Source organism: Amblyomma mixtum, chromosome 3 (assembly GCF_055824585.1).
Source record: "Amblyomma mixtum isolate Tamu chromosome 3, ASM5582458v1, whole genome shotgun sequence".
Taxonomy (NCBI): domain Eukaryota; kingdom Metazoa; phylum Arthropoda; class Arachnida; order Ixodida; family Ixodidae; genus Amblyomma; species Amblyomma mixtum.
Window position 1 is genome coordinate 130,398,547 of NC_143014.1, and position 13,633 is coordinate 130,412,179.

General features: G+C 45.0%; 1 protein-coding gene across 1 annotated transcript; it reads left to right on the forward strand.

The window, feature by feature from the left end:
- Positions 1–519: 519 nt before the first annotated feature.
- Positions 520–11,445, forward strand: LOC149351823 (group XIIA secretory phospholipase A2-like). The gene is made up of 4 exons (XM_089581150.1): positions 520–917; positions 4,486–4,553; positions 6,046–6,220; positions 10,044–11,445. Exons 1-4 carry the CDS (start codon positions 680–682, stop codon positions 10,154–10,156), a joined length of 594 nt encoding a protein of 197 aa, XP_089437276.1. The 5' UTR covers positions 520–679; the 3' UTR covers positions 10,157–11,445.
- The last annotated feature ends 2,188 nt before the right edge of the window (positions 11,446–13,633 follow it).

Below are 13,633 nucleotides of genomic sequence, written 5' to 3' on the forward strand. Positions count from 1 at the left end.
TGCAGTTACTGCAGTCTAGAGCAGTTGGAGGCCCTCCTCCAACTAGACCCGAGCACACAGCTTATGCTGGTGACGAGGGCCAAGGCAGCGGCGGAGGCCAACGGGATCCTGGAATAGGGAAGACCGACCACTGAAGCTCCACATCTATCCCCCACCCCCTACTCCCTAACTCTTCCTTTTGCAACAATAAATGTTTTTACTACTACTACTGCTATTACTGCAGTTACTGTGGCTTTCCTTTCCTCAAAACCAATTTTCATTTTTGTCATGACACAGAAAAATATAGCGTAAAAAGCTAAACTGGTTGTCAAACCGTAAAAATGCCTCCTTACTGTGCATAAAGGCACTGAATGATTGAATGAATGAACTGTCTGCCAGGTAAACGCAGTTTTGAAAGGATAACTTTACGAAATCTGCCGATCATTATTTGCATCTCGATAAATTATTTTCTCGTTAAAAAAAAAGGATAAAATGAAGTAGCGCAGGCTCCGGTGATACAACGATCGATCCGTTAGATCCAGATCCGTGTCGTGCCGTCTGCCGTGCGCTGGACCACAATCTGCAGGCATGCTGGCGTTACGCACTTCCGCGCAGCTAGCGCAGCTGCGTGCGTGTGGATGTTTGATGTGCTGTTAAATGTGCCGCGAGGTTTCAGCTCCTTTGCGTAACTGACGCAACAATGATATTTCCGTCATTCCATGGTTGGTATCGACTTATCCCGGTCGCCGTGACGGTAATAGCTTGGCTTGTATCCGGGCAAACAATATTTGATTACGCACGGCACCTGACGCACCAAGCTGAGCGTTACCTGGATGACTTGAAGTTCGGGATAAAGGCGATTAGGAACGGACTGAACACCGTTGAAGGTGTCCTGAAGGACTCTAAGGAGCCCGAGTGCACATACAAATGCGCTGACGGTAAGTGCATGACTGGGGTCCACGCTGATAGCGCCGCCGAGCTGTAGACAGAGAAGCGGGGAAAGTCAATAAGATAGCGCGGTTTCATCGATAATATGGACAGGTACCAAAGATGCAACTTGGCAACGACGACATATGTGTTCTAACAAATGGACGAAAACTGGCATGTGATCGGGAGCATGAAACTTTCCTGCTTGGGTTGTGATAAACACATTGAGGCAGCCACACATTGAATGAACTCCCTAGATAAAGCCTCTCGCCACTGATTGCGCCAAACTCGTTTGTTTGTAAACAAGAATGATCGTTATCCAACGTTGGATAACGATCATTCTTACCTGCAGCCTGCACTGTCCGCTGAAGGGTACCCTTCTGCGGACAGTGTAGGCTGTCCGAATAATGTAGTTGCAAAGCTGCAAGCACAGAACCTTAGGTGTAATGTTTACATTACACCTAATATGCAGATAGGGAGTCAACGGGTGTTGAATTGTTTCATTGCATTACTGCCGCAGTCGAAAAAGGCAGGAGTGCTGGGAAAGAAGTGTACTAGTGTGTAAAAGTAAAGTACTTGTGCATTGCAGTGCGCAGAAAAAAAAAAAAATGCTACAAGAGAGGGCTCAACCCGAAAAAGTACAAGGAGATTTTTTTTTTGTGTGTGTCAGTTTCTTCTGCCCCCCCCCCCCCCCCTTTTCTTTAAAAGCGATGTTTATTGGCTCATTTTATTCTGGATGTGTTCTGTGCAAGGAGGCTTGCTTTGTTTCTTTTTGAATTGGCATGCTATAACGAATGAACAAGAGAGTAGAAAATCTAAAATCAGTTTGCCTCTGTGCAGATGCCATTAATGGGCTGATAGGTACAAACGAAATACAAAAGTATGGTGTACTTTTGGTAGTGTTCATCCATCCATGACCTATGGTCCTTTCCAGTAAGTGGTTACTGCCTTCCGCCTTCTTGAAAACAGTTGAGTGTTAATGCGAAAATAGACCCATTGCTGCACTCCTGTGCTCTAACTCAACACCTATGTGCTGGCTGAGTATAGAGGGGATGAGTGTTGGAGTGCTTTAGTAGTTCTCAGGTGTAAATATTTGTGACTTGTAGAATGCCTAATTTGCTATTGAAAATGTGGAATGTCAAGCAAGGATGTGTTCAAAATTGCTCTCCACCCACAAATGTAAGCAGTGTTGTTAAATATGCTTACATTTCTTGCAGGATTACTGGGTGCCTCAGTGTACGTAGTTCCATGCCGTGGTTTAACCAAAAGTTCTTGCTACGAGCTGACCAGCATTTGCAGCTGCATTTTGATGGAGGTGAAATACAAAATTGCCTGTGGGCTGTGCGATGTCAGTGTATACTTAAGAACCCCAGGTGAAGAACCCCCGGGAGCATTCCACTACTCCTCATTTCTCATAGCCTATGTGTCGCTTCGGGACATTAAAACCCCACAATCCACAAATCTCACTACAAGCTGAAATGTCAGTGTGATTGGAACAAAGTGTAAGATGAAATAGAAACTGTGCCATGGGTGCTCTGCTCACTGCATTTCGGCAGTGCTCTTCTGGAAAGAGAACTCCAGCATTTTTACTACGATAGCAGTACTAGTGGCATTTATGAAAATGCCAGCGTTGTCTCTGTGAAGCTTTGGTAGGTGAAGCCTCCACCCTCCAGAAGTTCCACCCGCCACCCTCAGTCTACTTTCCCACCCCACCTCTGCCCACTTTCACCCTCCACAAGGCTTCCATCCACTCGAAGCCAATGCAGTAGCGCAACGAAAAAGCGACGACGAAATTGAATTCAAAGGCACAACGGGAGAGCTTGCTGCTCTCCAGAAGCGCCGCCGACCAGCCACCTTCCCACCTCACCCTTCAGAAGTGCCGCCCACCTCCCCCACTCTCACCGTCCAGAAAAATTCTGTTGCGTGTGTGAAGCCTCGGCTTAGAGTAAAAGCATCCATTAGTGTAAAAGCATCAAAGTAATTGAGGCTAAATCTAACTGCTGTCATAGTTTTCTTGCATCAGGTTTCATGATTGTCCTGTCAATTTTTGTTCAGTTTGAGATAGTACGTATTCAAATCACGCTGCAAAGTTTCTGATGTTCGAGACACAATGTATGTTTTCTCAGAACTCTTGCTTGACAGTTCCAAAATTCATAACAATGGAAACTTGCAATTGAAACTTAGCCGCAAAAAGGAGCCGTGTGATGCAATGTGAAAGGATCCTTTACTGGTGGATAGTTTAACTGTTTGCTTGTGTGAAAGAACGGTGGAGTTTAGGCCCTTGTATGACTTATTGATGTTATAAAAAACTAAAGGTTGTTAAAAAGGGATGTAAAAAAAAGAACTATATGTTATGGCTGATTGGGGTCATACTGTTCACTGCTGCATAGGCACCTTACCTCACCGTGTTCATCTTCCTTTCTGTTGCCCTGTCCTTTGCGCTAAATGAGATGAATGTGGTATCTGACTACCAACTAGCCCAACAGTTAACTCTTACTTCACCTCCTGTGATAAAAGCAGAACTGGGGTCACCCAGCAAAAAAGCACTTGGTGCTGTGGAAGGATTCCGAGTCCTAGTGCTTATTTCAAGAATTTATCTGAAAATGCTGTGAGGTCTAGTTGTGCCATGGTGTGCAGCAATTGGTGGGTCTTAAAAGAAAATTAACAAATTTATGAACTTGAGCAACTATTAGTAGCCACAAAACTTGGTTAGCCTCTATAGCTGGTCATCTTCCTGGTTCCACATTTTTGGTAATGTGAACTCTGGTTCTAGTTTCTTGCATGTCAATACGGTGAAGAACGTGGCAGAGGCCACAGTTCATGTTGCAACAACATCAAACTGACTAGTCACTAGGGTTTGACAGGTTTGTATATCCACCATCAAATGGGTGGGTTATAGTATCGACCTTTCCAACCTGATTGCCGCCGTACTGCTGGCTTGATTTTATCCCCCAGCGGCCGCTGTGTCTCTACGACCATGGTGCTCGACTGCTGACCTGAAAGACACAGGTTCGATCCTGGTCGCAGTGGTCACATTTCGATGAAGGCGAAATACTTAAAGCCCCTCAGTAGTTTATTGAGAGGCTTTAGAAATACTAGGGGCCCGTGTGCTGTGCGATGTCAGTGTGTGTTAAAGAACCCCAGGTGGTCGAAATTACCTGGAGCCCTCCACTACGGCGTCCCTCATAGCCTGAGTTGCTTTAGGAAGTTAAAACCCCATAAAACCATCTCTGTGCACCTGGCGCTACCAATCCACTGTGCCTGCGGCAAGGGTGTGCAGCAGCTTAGTGAACAATAATGCACGCCCAGGGAGCGGTTGATAGTGCCAGGTGAAAAAAAAAAGAGTCCAGTGAGCGATATGGCAGCAGTCAGGTTGGAAAGGGCTAAATTTGTTGCTGTTTCATGTGCAAAGGATTTTTATCGGTGCTTGTGCATTCCTGTAGTAGCATGGGTGTTTTCTAATTGTGGGTTTCTTTTCAGAAGGGTTTAGTATGTAGACATAACTTTTTCCTTTCTCAGTTCCCCTCGATTTCAGTTTTTTATGTATTGTTTTCTTCACTTTTTCGTTGCTGTCATTAGGATCATCACCAAAACCTAAGATTGGTTACAAAGCTGACTCCAATGGTTGTGGTGCTTATGGTTTCCAGGTAAGTTTTTGCCTATGCCATTTTTACTTGGTACAGTAGCCATTTTGTGGCAGCACGATGTAAAGAAAGCTGCTCCAAGCAAGCAAGCAGTCTTTTGCTTTCAAAATATTTGTTTTGGAAGCACCCACATGCATATGGACTCGGTCTGATGTGAATGCTCTCAGTTACACTATGTCAACAGTTAAGTCAAGGCTCGCTGTTTAACTCTTGCTCTGTGTTTACTGTGACAGCACTTAACCTGCACCTATGGAAATATCTTCCTAACCGCCAGCAGTGGCAAAGGCTACGCATCCTTTCCTTTTGAAAGCTGAGCAGAAGTTCACCAGCACAACATTGTATGAAACCCCAATAACTCTGCTTGTGTGTAGTGGAAAAGTTGGCAAGGAGCCTGCAGCTGAGTAGTGCACACTTGCATTAACTGCTGCCTTCCTTAGCAAACAGCAAGCTCTGTGTTTGGCACTTTACGGCCAGGCCACTAAATGAGATAGTGCAACAAGCCATAACATCCGCACTCTGAAACTCCATTTAGGAAATTAACTCTTGATAGCTACTTTGTGTTGCTCGTGATAGGACGCATGCAGTGTGTGCAGTTTCTGATTGGTGGCTGCGTGTGACAAAGGTCGTGCTCAAGTTTTTGTGTGAAACAGGCCTGGATACCTATCTGTGATCGCCTGTGCACTACCTACGGTTTACATTCGTTTTTTCATGGAGTCCTTTCTCCAGTATGTGCTAATGACATGTGGCGGTGTGTGTGTTCAAGACATGAGTTTCACGTGCGTCTACTCACCGCGATGAGAGTGCCAGCCTGTGTGTGTGTGTAGACATCACCCGTGAAACTCAATGTATTATGCCATCATCAGCCTTCATTCACACTTTCCCTTTCCTCCCCTTCCCTTTCCCCAGTGCGGAGTAGCAGGCCAGGGCCATGTTACCTCTGGCCGACCTCTCCTCCTTTTCCTCTCATTAAAATTCCTTTCTCTCTCTCTTATAGGAATGCATATAGTGCACATCTCCTATAGTGAGGACTTCGCTTAAATTAATATTAGCAGCAGTGTATATGGCATGTGTGTCCCATTGTGAAGAACTTTTTAATTTTGTTATCAAGTTCTTCTAACGATGCGATTTTATAGCTTCAGAGCCATTCGCATTTATGTAATGCAGACGTCCATTTCAGCAGTCTTACAATTCCTTATCACCTCTTGCAACGTCTGCCAGCTGCTTATGTGTATTGTGTTCTCTGAGATTGTCCTTGTATCAGCTCTGTTTGGGATGTTGAACACATTGTACTTCTATAACTAGTTGTTTTATTTACACCAGATTTAGTACAGTTGCAAGTATATCTGACCCGCTCGATATTCATTAAGTATCACTTATAATCTATCATGTGTGCTGCTGTATCAGACCTTGCCGTCTAGTTAAAGTGGTCATTTCCGCTCTGCACGAGTGTGCTGCTAATTGGCGCTTGCTGGCTGTATTGCTTTCTGTTTTATAGCTGGAAGCCAAGGAACTTCCCTTCAAGGAAATGAATTCATGTTGTCACAAACATGATCTCTGCTATGGCACTTGCCTTTCTGACAAGGATGATTGTGATGCAAGGTTTCTTGGTTGTCTCGACTCTGTGTGTGAAAAGAAGGCAAGCAGGAGTCACAAGGAGAAGAATTCTCAGGGTATGATGTTTTCATGCCTGTACACATCACAGAATCTTGGGTGTTTTGCATGTAAGAAGGAGTGTGCGTCGGCAGTTTACTTCAATTTCGTGAATGTATTTCGCTCTGAGCCAATGGTCTGTATATAGTAGGTGCGTTACCCGAGCTGTAGGTCTGCAACTCATTTTTAACTGCTCCAGCAGTTTTATGCGCAAGGAACTGTACTTGGTGCACCCTTGTCTAAGCAAACCTACATAGTGTTTATCACACCTTGTGATTTGCAGTTCTTTGGTCTTTTAATAATGTGAGGTAATCGTCGACCATGCAGTCAGTCACTCAGCACCATGTGGCAAAGCTGGAGGATGAATGGAAGGGGAAGTGTACGAGCACACAAAGTACGCAACTCTGCAACTCTCGCCAGCCAAGCTATTCTCTTGAGAACCTGCTAATCCCTGGTACAGTCATGGGCAAAAGTTTGCTGGATGTGAATTCATGGAAAAGAATTTATTCCTGCGTTGTCTTACTAGCCAGTCAGTTGTATTTGTTCCTGCAGATGGAGCACACATGTCCCCTCTCTGTGGGTTTCAGTGACCTTCTTTGCCTGACCGCACAGAATATTGTTTTTTTTCTGTGAACTCACATCCCGCACTTTTGTCCATGGCTGTACATATTGGCTTGCTGCTACATGCACCACCAGGCTTTTCAGGTTTATTTTGGAAATTTTATCTGCAGATAACATGTATAGGCATGGCCGCCACAATCAGAAGTGCTGTGTGATGAAAACTGATCTCAGCCGACTGTTCTTGGGAACAGGAACATGACACTTGCTGCCACAAATGGCAATTGTTACACCTGTGCAGCATCATTTGGCAAATAACAGATTCTTTGGAGATGTTCTGCTAGGTAATTGAGGACATTCATTTTGCCACCTTGGGATATGAGCAACATTTCACTCACATGAGAACATGGGTGGCTGCCCGATGCTGCACGGGACACGCTTACATAAATGTATTCCTGCAAGGCTGAATGCTGCTAGTGAAGACTGAGGACATGTTGGGCACATCAGTGTACAACCAGCACCACACCAGTGAGTGGCATTAAGCTTGCACAGTGCTGGTGCTGCCAAGTTGTAGCCGTCATAACTATTCGCGAACAACACTGTGCCATTGTGTCACCTGGGAAAGAGGGAAACCATGGGATGTGAGAGCGGCCTGCCCCCACAAACCCTTGACCTTAATCTTCATGTGTTTTTCCAAGAATGTGCTTTAGGGGCTATTATTAAATTCATATGCATGAAGTTGAATAAGGACTTGTGGTGAACTTCATACAGATAATGCTTCTGTGTACTCATTTGTATTGCAAGTGCCGCCAAAGGCTGTGGCAGGTTCACTTTAACTGCCACAAACAACCGCCAGACAAGGATCGGTACTAGTGTCCCTCAGCCAGGCACCTGGCTTCTTTTTTTTTTTACTGTCACACCACAGCTAAAGCCTGTTTCACATGCGAGCAAAAACGCTAGCAAATCTTGTCGCTGTGGCGAAAAAAACCTGTTTTGAGTCGTCGCAGCGGTGAGCGGCAGGGTTCCAAGCTGGAGATTTTTGCTGCAACGCGTCGCTCACTCGCTTTCATGTGAACCAGCCTTAATACTCGAGCATTCACATTACCCACTTGTAACCATCATGTGATTTTTTTTTCTCCTCCCTGTGCGCCAGCATAAAGGCTCTCGCTGTTCCTGAGCACTATGAACAAACATTGATTGATTGATTATCTTTGTTATTATTAATAAACATTGTTATTATTATTATTATTATTATTCAAAGCAGAGATGTGAAAGCGTACACATGGCACTGTTCATGGTTCATAAAAATTGTGCTGCAACTGTGGCCTGCTGTTCATTTTAGTTTTCATGTTACATGCAGTCAGCGTTAGCTGTTCGTTTCTGCCTTGTGGTGGATGGGGGCGCCTCATAGACAACATAGAAAGTGATGCATTGAAGCTTCAGAGCAGCCTGGCAGCATGTTTTCTTGCTACAGTTACAGGGTTGTCTGCTTTGTGCCCACCAGTGTACTCTTAAACAATTTTGTTGCTACACTTTGTTATACTGCATTGAAATACTGGCTGATTGGTGCTCACATGATACTGTTGAAAGGCTAAACAGTTGTACACCTCCATCAACAGTATGCTGAAATTTTTATTTTGAAGTCTGATGTAGTAGTATTCTTTAGTGATCATCTTTCTCTGTTTCACGTTAAGAAGTCTGTACTCTTTCATGTGCCCAGAAATTGTGTTTCGATGTTCAGTCTAAGTGAGCTAACTGAGTTTGCTGCACACAGCCCTTTGCACCAGTTTTATCCAATAGCCTTTCCTGAGAAAAGCAGTTGCTTTTTTAGTTGAAGCTGTTTCTCTCAGTATTGGTTCATGTAGCGTACAGCTGGCCAAATCTTTAGCTGTTGTGCGCGACGGCCGTCTTTTCTGTGCTCCTGCACCTTAAGACGAAGCAGACATATGGAAAGCTCAAGATTAAGCGCGGACTTGGTGAGCCTGTGCATAGATTTAATCTTTTTGCAAGTTCACTCAGTCGCAAGGCACTGGAGCACAGAAAAGGTGGCATCACGCGTGATAGCTAAGGATTTGGCCAACTAATGCATCATTTATAACATCGGATTATATTTGTACACAGCCAACGGACAACATATTTTAAATTATGCAGATAAGAGTAGAACTGAATTATTAGCCAGTCATTAATCCCATTCATGCTTTTTACTTGCCACTTTCTTAAAGGGACACTGAGGAGAAATTAAAGTTGGCTTGTATCGACAGAATACCAGCTCCTGATTACAAAAACGCCACTCATACTGACAACAAATCTCTTGTAACGTAGAAAAGAGCAAGAACCAAAATACAGGTATCACCGCCACAGGCCAAACTCGCAAGTAGAAGCGTGATGACGTCATAGGACAAAACAGTGTTGCTAGAACCAATGGTTCTAGAAACACTAGAACACGAGAAGCCACGAATCACTGAGGTGCAGCCAATGCTTGCGCAAATCTCCTTGACGTCGCCAAATGGCGCCACGTACCCGGCAGCTACGCGCGCGCCTGCAGCATCGGGATCAATCAGTGCCTGCTCACCGGCGGTAGGCGGGCTCCCAGTATTCAGCTAACGGTAACAAGGTACACGGTATGCTAAAGGTGTCTATTTGCTAGAACTTCGTTGACAACTTCGAGAACGGGATCCATCGTAACGCTGGCAAAACACCAGTGCAAACGTAAACGAAGCGACGGTAGCGATGGCCGCAATAGCCGATAGATGCCTTCAACGTGCGGCCGGCGGTAGCTTTCTTTTCGGCTGCTGCCAGGCCGCACTGCTGGCCGCCAGAAATCACGGAGCCTGCGTTACGTCATGTGCTCGTCATGTTTCACATCACTTAGTCCTGTGTCGTGATAAGAGAATCCCAAGTTTGAATCAGAGCGGCGGGAAAAACTTTTTCAACTTCAAATCCAAATTTCTTGCATCTTTCGCTGCTGGCCAAGTGGCAACAAAGCCATGAAATGCCGAACTATCGGATTTTGCTGTAAAAAAAATATTAATATAGCTCTCCTCACTGTCCGTTTAAGGACGATAACTTTGTAAAGGTAGTATATTGCATGGGAGCTTTATCAGCTACATCATTCTCTAAACTTGTGCAGTTTTGTTTGTCTAGATAGTTTTCTATTTTATATTTATTTATTAGCCGACTTAAGGTCAGCTACCTCTGGAGCATTTGAATTCTTGCCTAACAGGGCAGTAAGGCAGTGCTGTGCATTACTTCAGCATTACTTGGGAACTGCCACTTCCTTTGCAGGTTGCAAAGCCGCAGCACATGCCTTCTACACTGGAAGCCACTACTTGGGCTGCAAGGCATACAAGGATGCCCAAAAGCAGGCTTGCTACTGTCCCAAGAAGCATGAGCTGTGATATGTGAATGCTTCTACCTCTGGGTACCAAAGTTTTTGGCAGTTCTAGTTGTTACTTAGCAGGCTATGTTGTCATTTTTTTTTTATTCTTTCAGTTGTTGCACTTGGGTGAATAAGTCTCTCAGAGGTGCGTATTTTTAATTTTTTTTTTCAGCAATGAGCCTCTCTTGAATGGCTAAGTGAAATCAGTCTGTGATGTTCATACATGCATTTGCTTCTCCACACTGGCAATAACTTTAGCGACTTGTACTTAGCAGGTTGTGTTTCCTTCTTTTTGCTTTTCTGCCTGGCAGCTGTCTTCCACAAATGAATTGTGCTGCTATTAAGATGTCAGTTTCTGCCTGTCTCTCCTTTTCTTGCTTTTTGTTGTAGAATTACGCACATTTATTAATGTGTACCTAAATATTGACTCTGCACGGAAAAAAAAACGCTGGAGCTACATCGTAGCCTGAAGTATGCCGCACTATTATTTAATGAGTACTAAGATCACATATTCTGGACACATTAACTCTCTCCTTACTGTGCCCATTGAGCATAACTATAATTATAGTTAGACAAATGAAATTTTTTTTCGCACATCAATTTTGTAACCTTCTGCATTGCTTACGGGCACACTGTGCTTCTGGCTTGTAGTTAAAGAACCAAAGTTTTGCATAGTTTTCTCTTTTTCCATGAGGCAACATTTTTTTTCACGCAAAGATACAGTACTTACGCAGTACTGCGCTCATTGCTCGTTGCTTACTGGCATGCTCCGTTTGTCTGGCTTATAATGAGACAAATGAAATTTCATTTCGATGTAGTTATTTTTTTCCCAGCAAGGCAGCATTTTTTTAATGTGTTCTGAAAGCGCAGCAGCATCAAGCAGTCAAAGTCGCTTGGTAGCCTCCACATGCGCGACACGGTCTCTAAAATGTCACAGATCTCAGGACTGCATCCGCTTTGTCTGCGATTGATCTTTTGACCACCCAAACAGCAGTGAGTCTGAAGATACTGCCTTTTCATTGGGATTCAGTTCTGACGTTGGCGAAGACAGAAACCTGACTGGAACACAAGCACCCACGCTCCGGTGCCCAACTACAGGGTTTCCAGTTAGTGTTTTGTAGCAAGAATACTATTCAAGATAGAAGTTTGATTTTTTCGCAGAATGTGGCCAATAGAATATCAGACAACTTGCATATTTTAGGATATTTGTAACGTTTTATTGCTTTCAGGTACAAGCGCGTCTTTTCAAGTTTGGTTCAATTTTTTTTTTTACATCTTGTTTTTGGCAAATAAAATTATCTGTTGCAACGCGTGATTTGTTATTCCATCTTATATGCCTAAAAAGCATATTTATTTAACTTTGTTTCGTCTATTGGAATAAATTTTAAGTGCTGTAGTTTCTACAGAAGAAAAAGCTTCTGAAACCTACAAAAAGTCATTTTCCCCACGGTAAGGAAAGAGTTGAATAAAATGCTGTTTAGTTGCTTTTACTGCATTGTAGCTCTGGAGCTGCGCATTCATGCTTGAGTCAGATGTGTGAATTTAGTGGTGTATTTAGGGACCATGTGGATCCGAAGAGAGCATGGTGGCATTCTGGGTCAGTGCTATGTTCCAGTTTTGTGTTACAGTGTGTAATGATAATAAGGGAGTGATTACACATGGACATCCACTCGAGGGCAGCCATACGGCTACAGGAAAGCTATAGAGCTTTCTCAGAAACTTCGTAGTTAAAGAAAAAAAAATGAGCAATCACTCCCTTATCACAAATCTACTTCACCTTGGGGGATTCCCCTAAACATTCGACCAGTGTGTGGTGATGCAGCACGTACAGCCTCCACTGTCCTATACTTTTGGCAGTGCATACTTGCCATTGTTCTGATTAGAAATGTTGGCATGTGTTGGAATTACAGTGCAGGTCTGAAAGGTGTGCAAATAAATAAGATCTTGAATTGAGCAAAGATAGCCTTGTTCTTCTCAGATTGTGCAAAAGTGCTGGTCTGCAGTTAAAGGGGCCCTGAAAGAGACTCGATAAAGTTGCTGTATGCCTAGGATATTAAAGGGGCCCGGTGACATAGAAAAAGCATGAGGTCTTTATTCTTTACATGCAGAGTAAGTCTCCTGAATGCCCAAAGAGAACGTCGAAATCGTAGTATTTAATATTTTAATCTCCAGAAATGCTCGGTTTCTAGCTGGTGGTGTCGCAACGCAGCGGCCATTTCCGGCAGGGGAAATGAGGTGGCATCCAGATTGGGCACTGCCTTTCTGATTGGTTGGGCATCCAGTTCAAAAGTGCCGTTCAAACCACACCAAGAAGGCAGCGAAAAAAAAAAGTCGACACATGCACCTTGCCCAAAAATGTAAAGAGAAAGACGACTAGAGACGGGATCCGAGGGAGAGGGGGGGGGGGGGCAGCCGACAGCCTTTCAATCCTACCAACAAAGTAACATCGAGGAGCTTCCTTTAATTTTAGTCCTGTCTATGGCGGCGCGTACACTGGGAGACGACGCAGTCAAAATGCGCGGCTGTGGGCTACCCCGGAGCCACAATTGCATGCAAGCTTCCGCTGCTTGTAAATGTAAATTGGTTTTTGAGGAAAGAAAATGGTGCAGTATCTGCCTCATGTCTCGGTGGACACCTCAACCTCGCCGTAAGGGAAGGGAGGAAGGTGGGAGTGAAAGAAAGGTGCCGTAGTGGAGGTCTTTGAAATAATTTCGACCACCTGGGGATCTTTAACGTACACTGACATCGCACAGCACACTAGCGCCTTTTGCGTTCCGCCTCCATCGAAACGCGGCCCCCGCGGTCGGGTTCGAACCCGGGTACTCCGGCTCGGTAGACGAGCGAAATAACTACTGAGCCACCGCGGCGGGTTCACAATCATTTCCTTCCACAATCGTAGCAAGCGAGCGGAATGACTGTCGATCCATCGCTGCTCTGAATTGAAGCAGATGCTGCCGTCTACTCTATTTTAATTGGCGGGAATTCCCTGGAAGGGGGGGGGGGGGCTTCCGGCCCTTGCCATGGTGGTAGCTAGCCGCGTGACGTCAGAAGGAGTTGACACGGCGAACTATGATAGCCCTCCGCTGCTGATGAAGCGAGCGCTGCATAACTCGCACGCGGATTTGGGCCACAGGTCGGGGCGAGGCGTGGAAGAGGGAATTTTAAAAGCGAAAGCTCATACTCTCCCAGCCGTAACTTTGAAGGTCATGAATATTGCGCCATGAACTCCAAACTGGAGTGGCCTGATGTCGTGACTCGCCACCGCCGTGCCGGGACTCGCCGCTTGCCTGATCACGTGACAAAACCAGGTTGATCACCCGGCCGACATTGCTTTCCGAGCTAAGGCACTGGAGAAGTGCGCCTGGCCAAGCGACGCAAGTACCGCCAAGACAGGTAAGCCAGGCTAAGTGGCGAAGCCTCGGTGAGTGTAACCAAGAAAAGCCAACCTTGGGCAGCCGGCGTGCGACATGTGTGCGAGCATTGATGCCCCCGCATC

Coding starts and splice junctions, on each gene's coding strand:
- LOC149351823 (XM_089581150.1), top strand. CDS start 680: ATGATATTTCCGTCATTCCATGGTTGGTATCGACTTATCCCGGTCGCC. Junction 918..4,485: donor CACATACAAATGCGCTGACG/GTAAGTGCATGA, acceptor TGCTGTCATTAG/GATCATCACCAAAACCTAAG. Junction 6,221..10,043: donor CAAGGAGAAGAATTCTCAGG/GTATGATGTTTT, acceptor CTTCCTTTGCAG/GTTGCAAAGCCGCAGCACAT.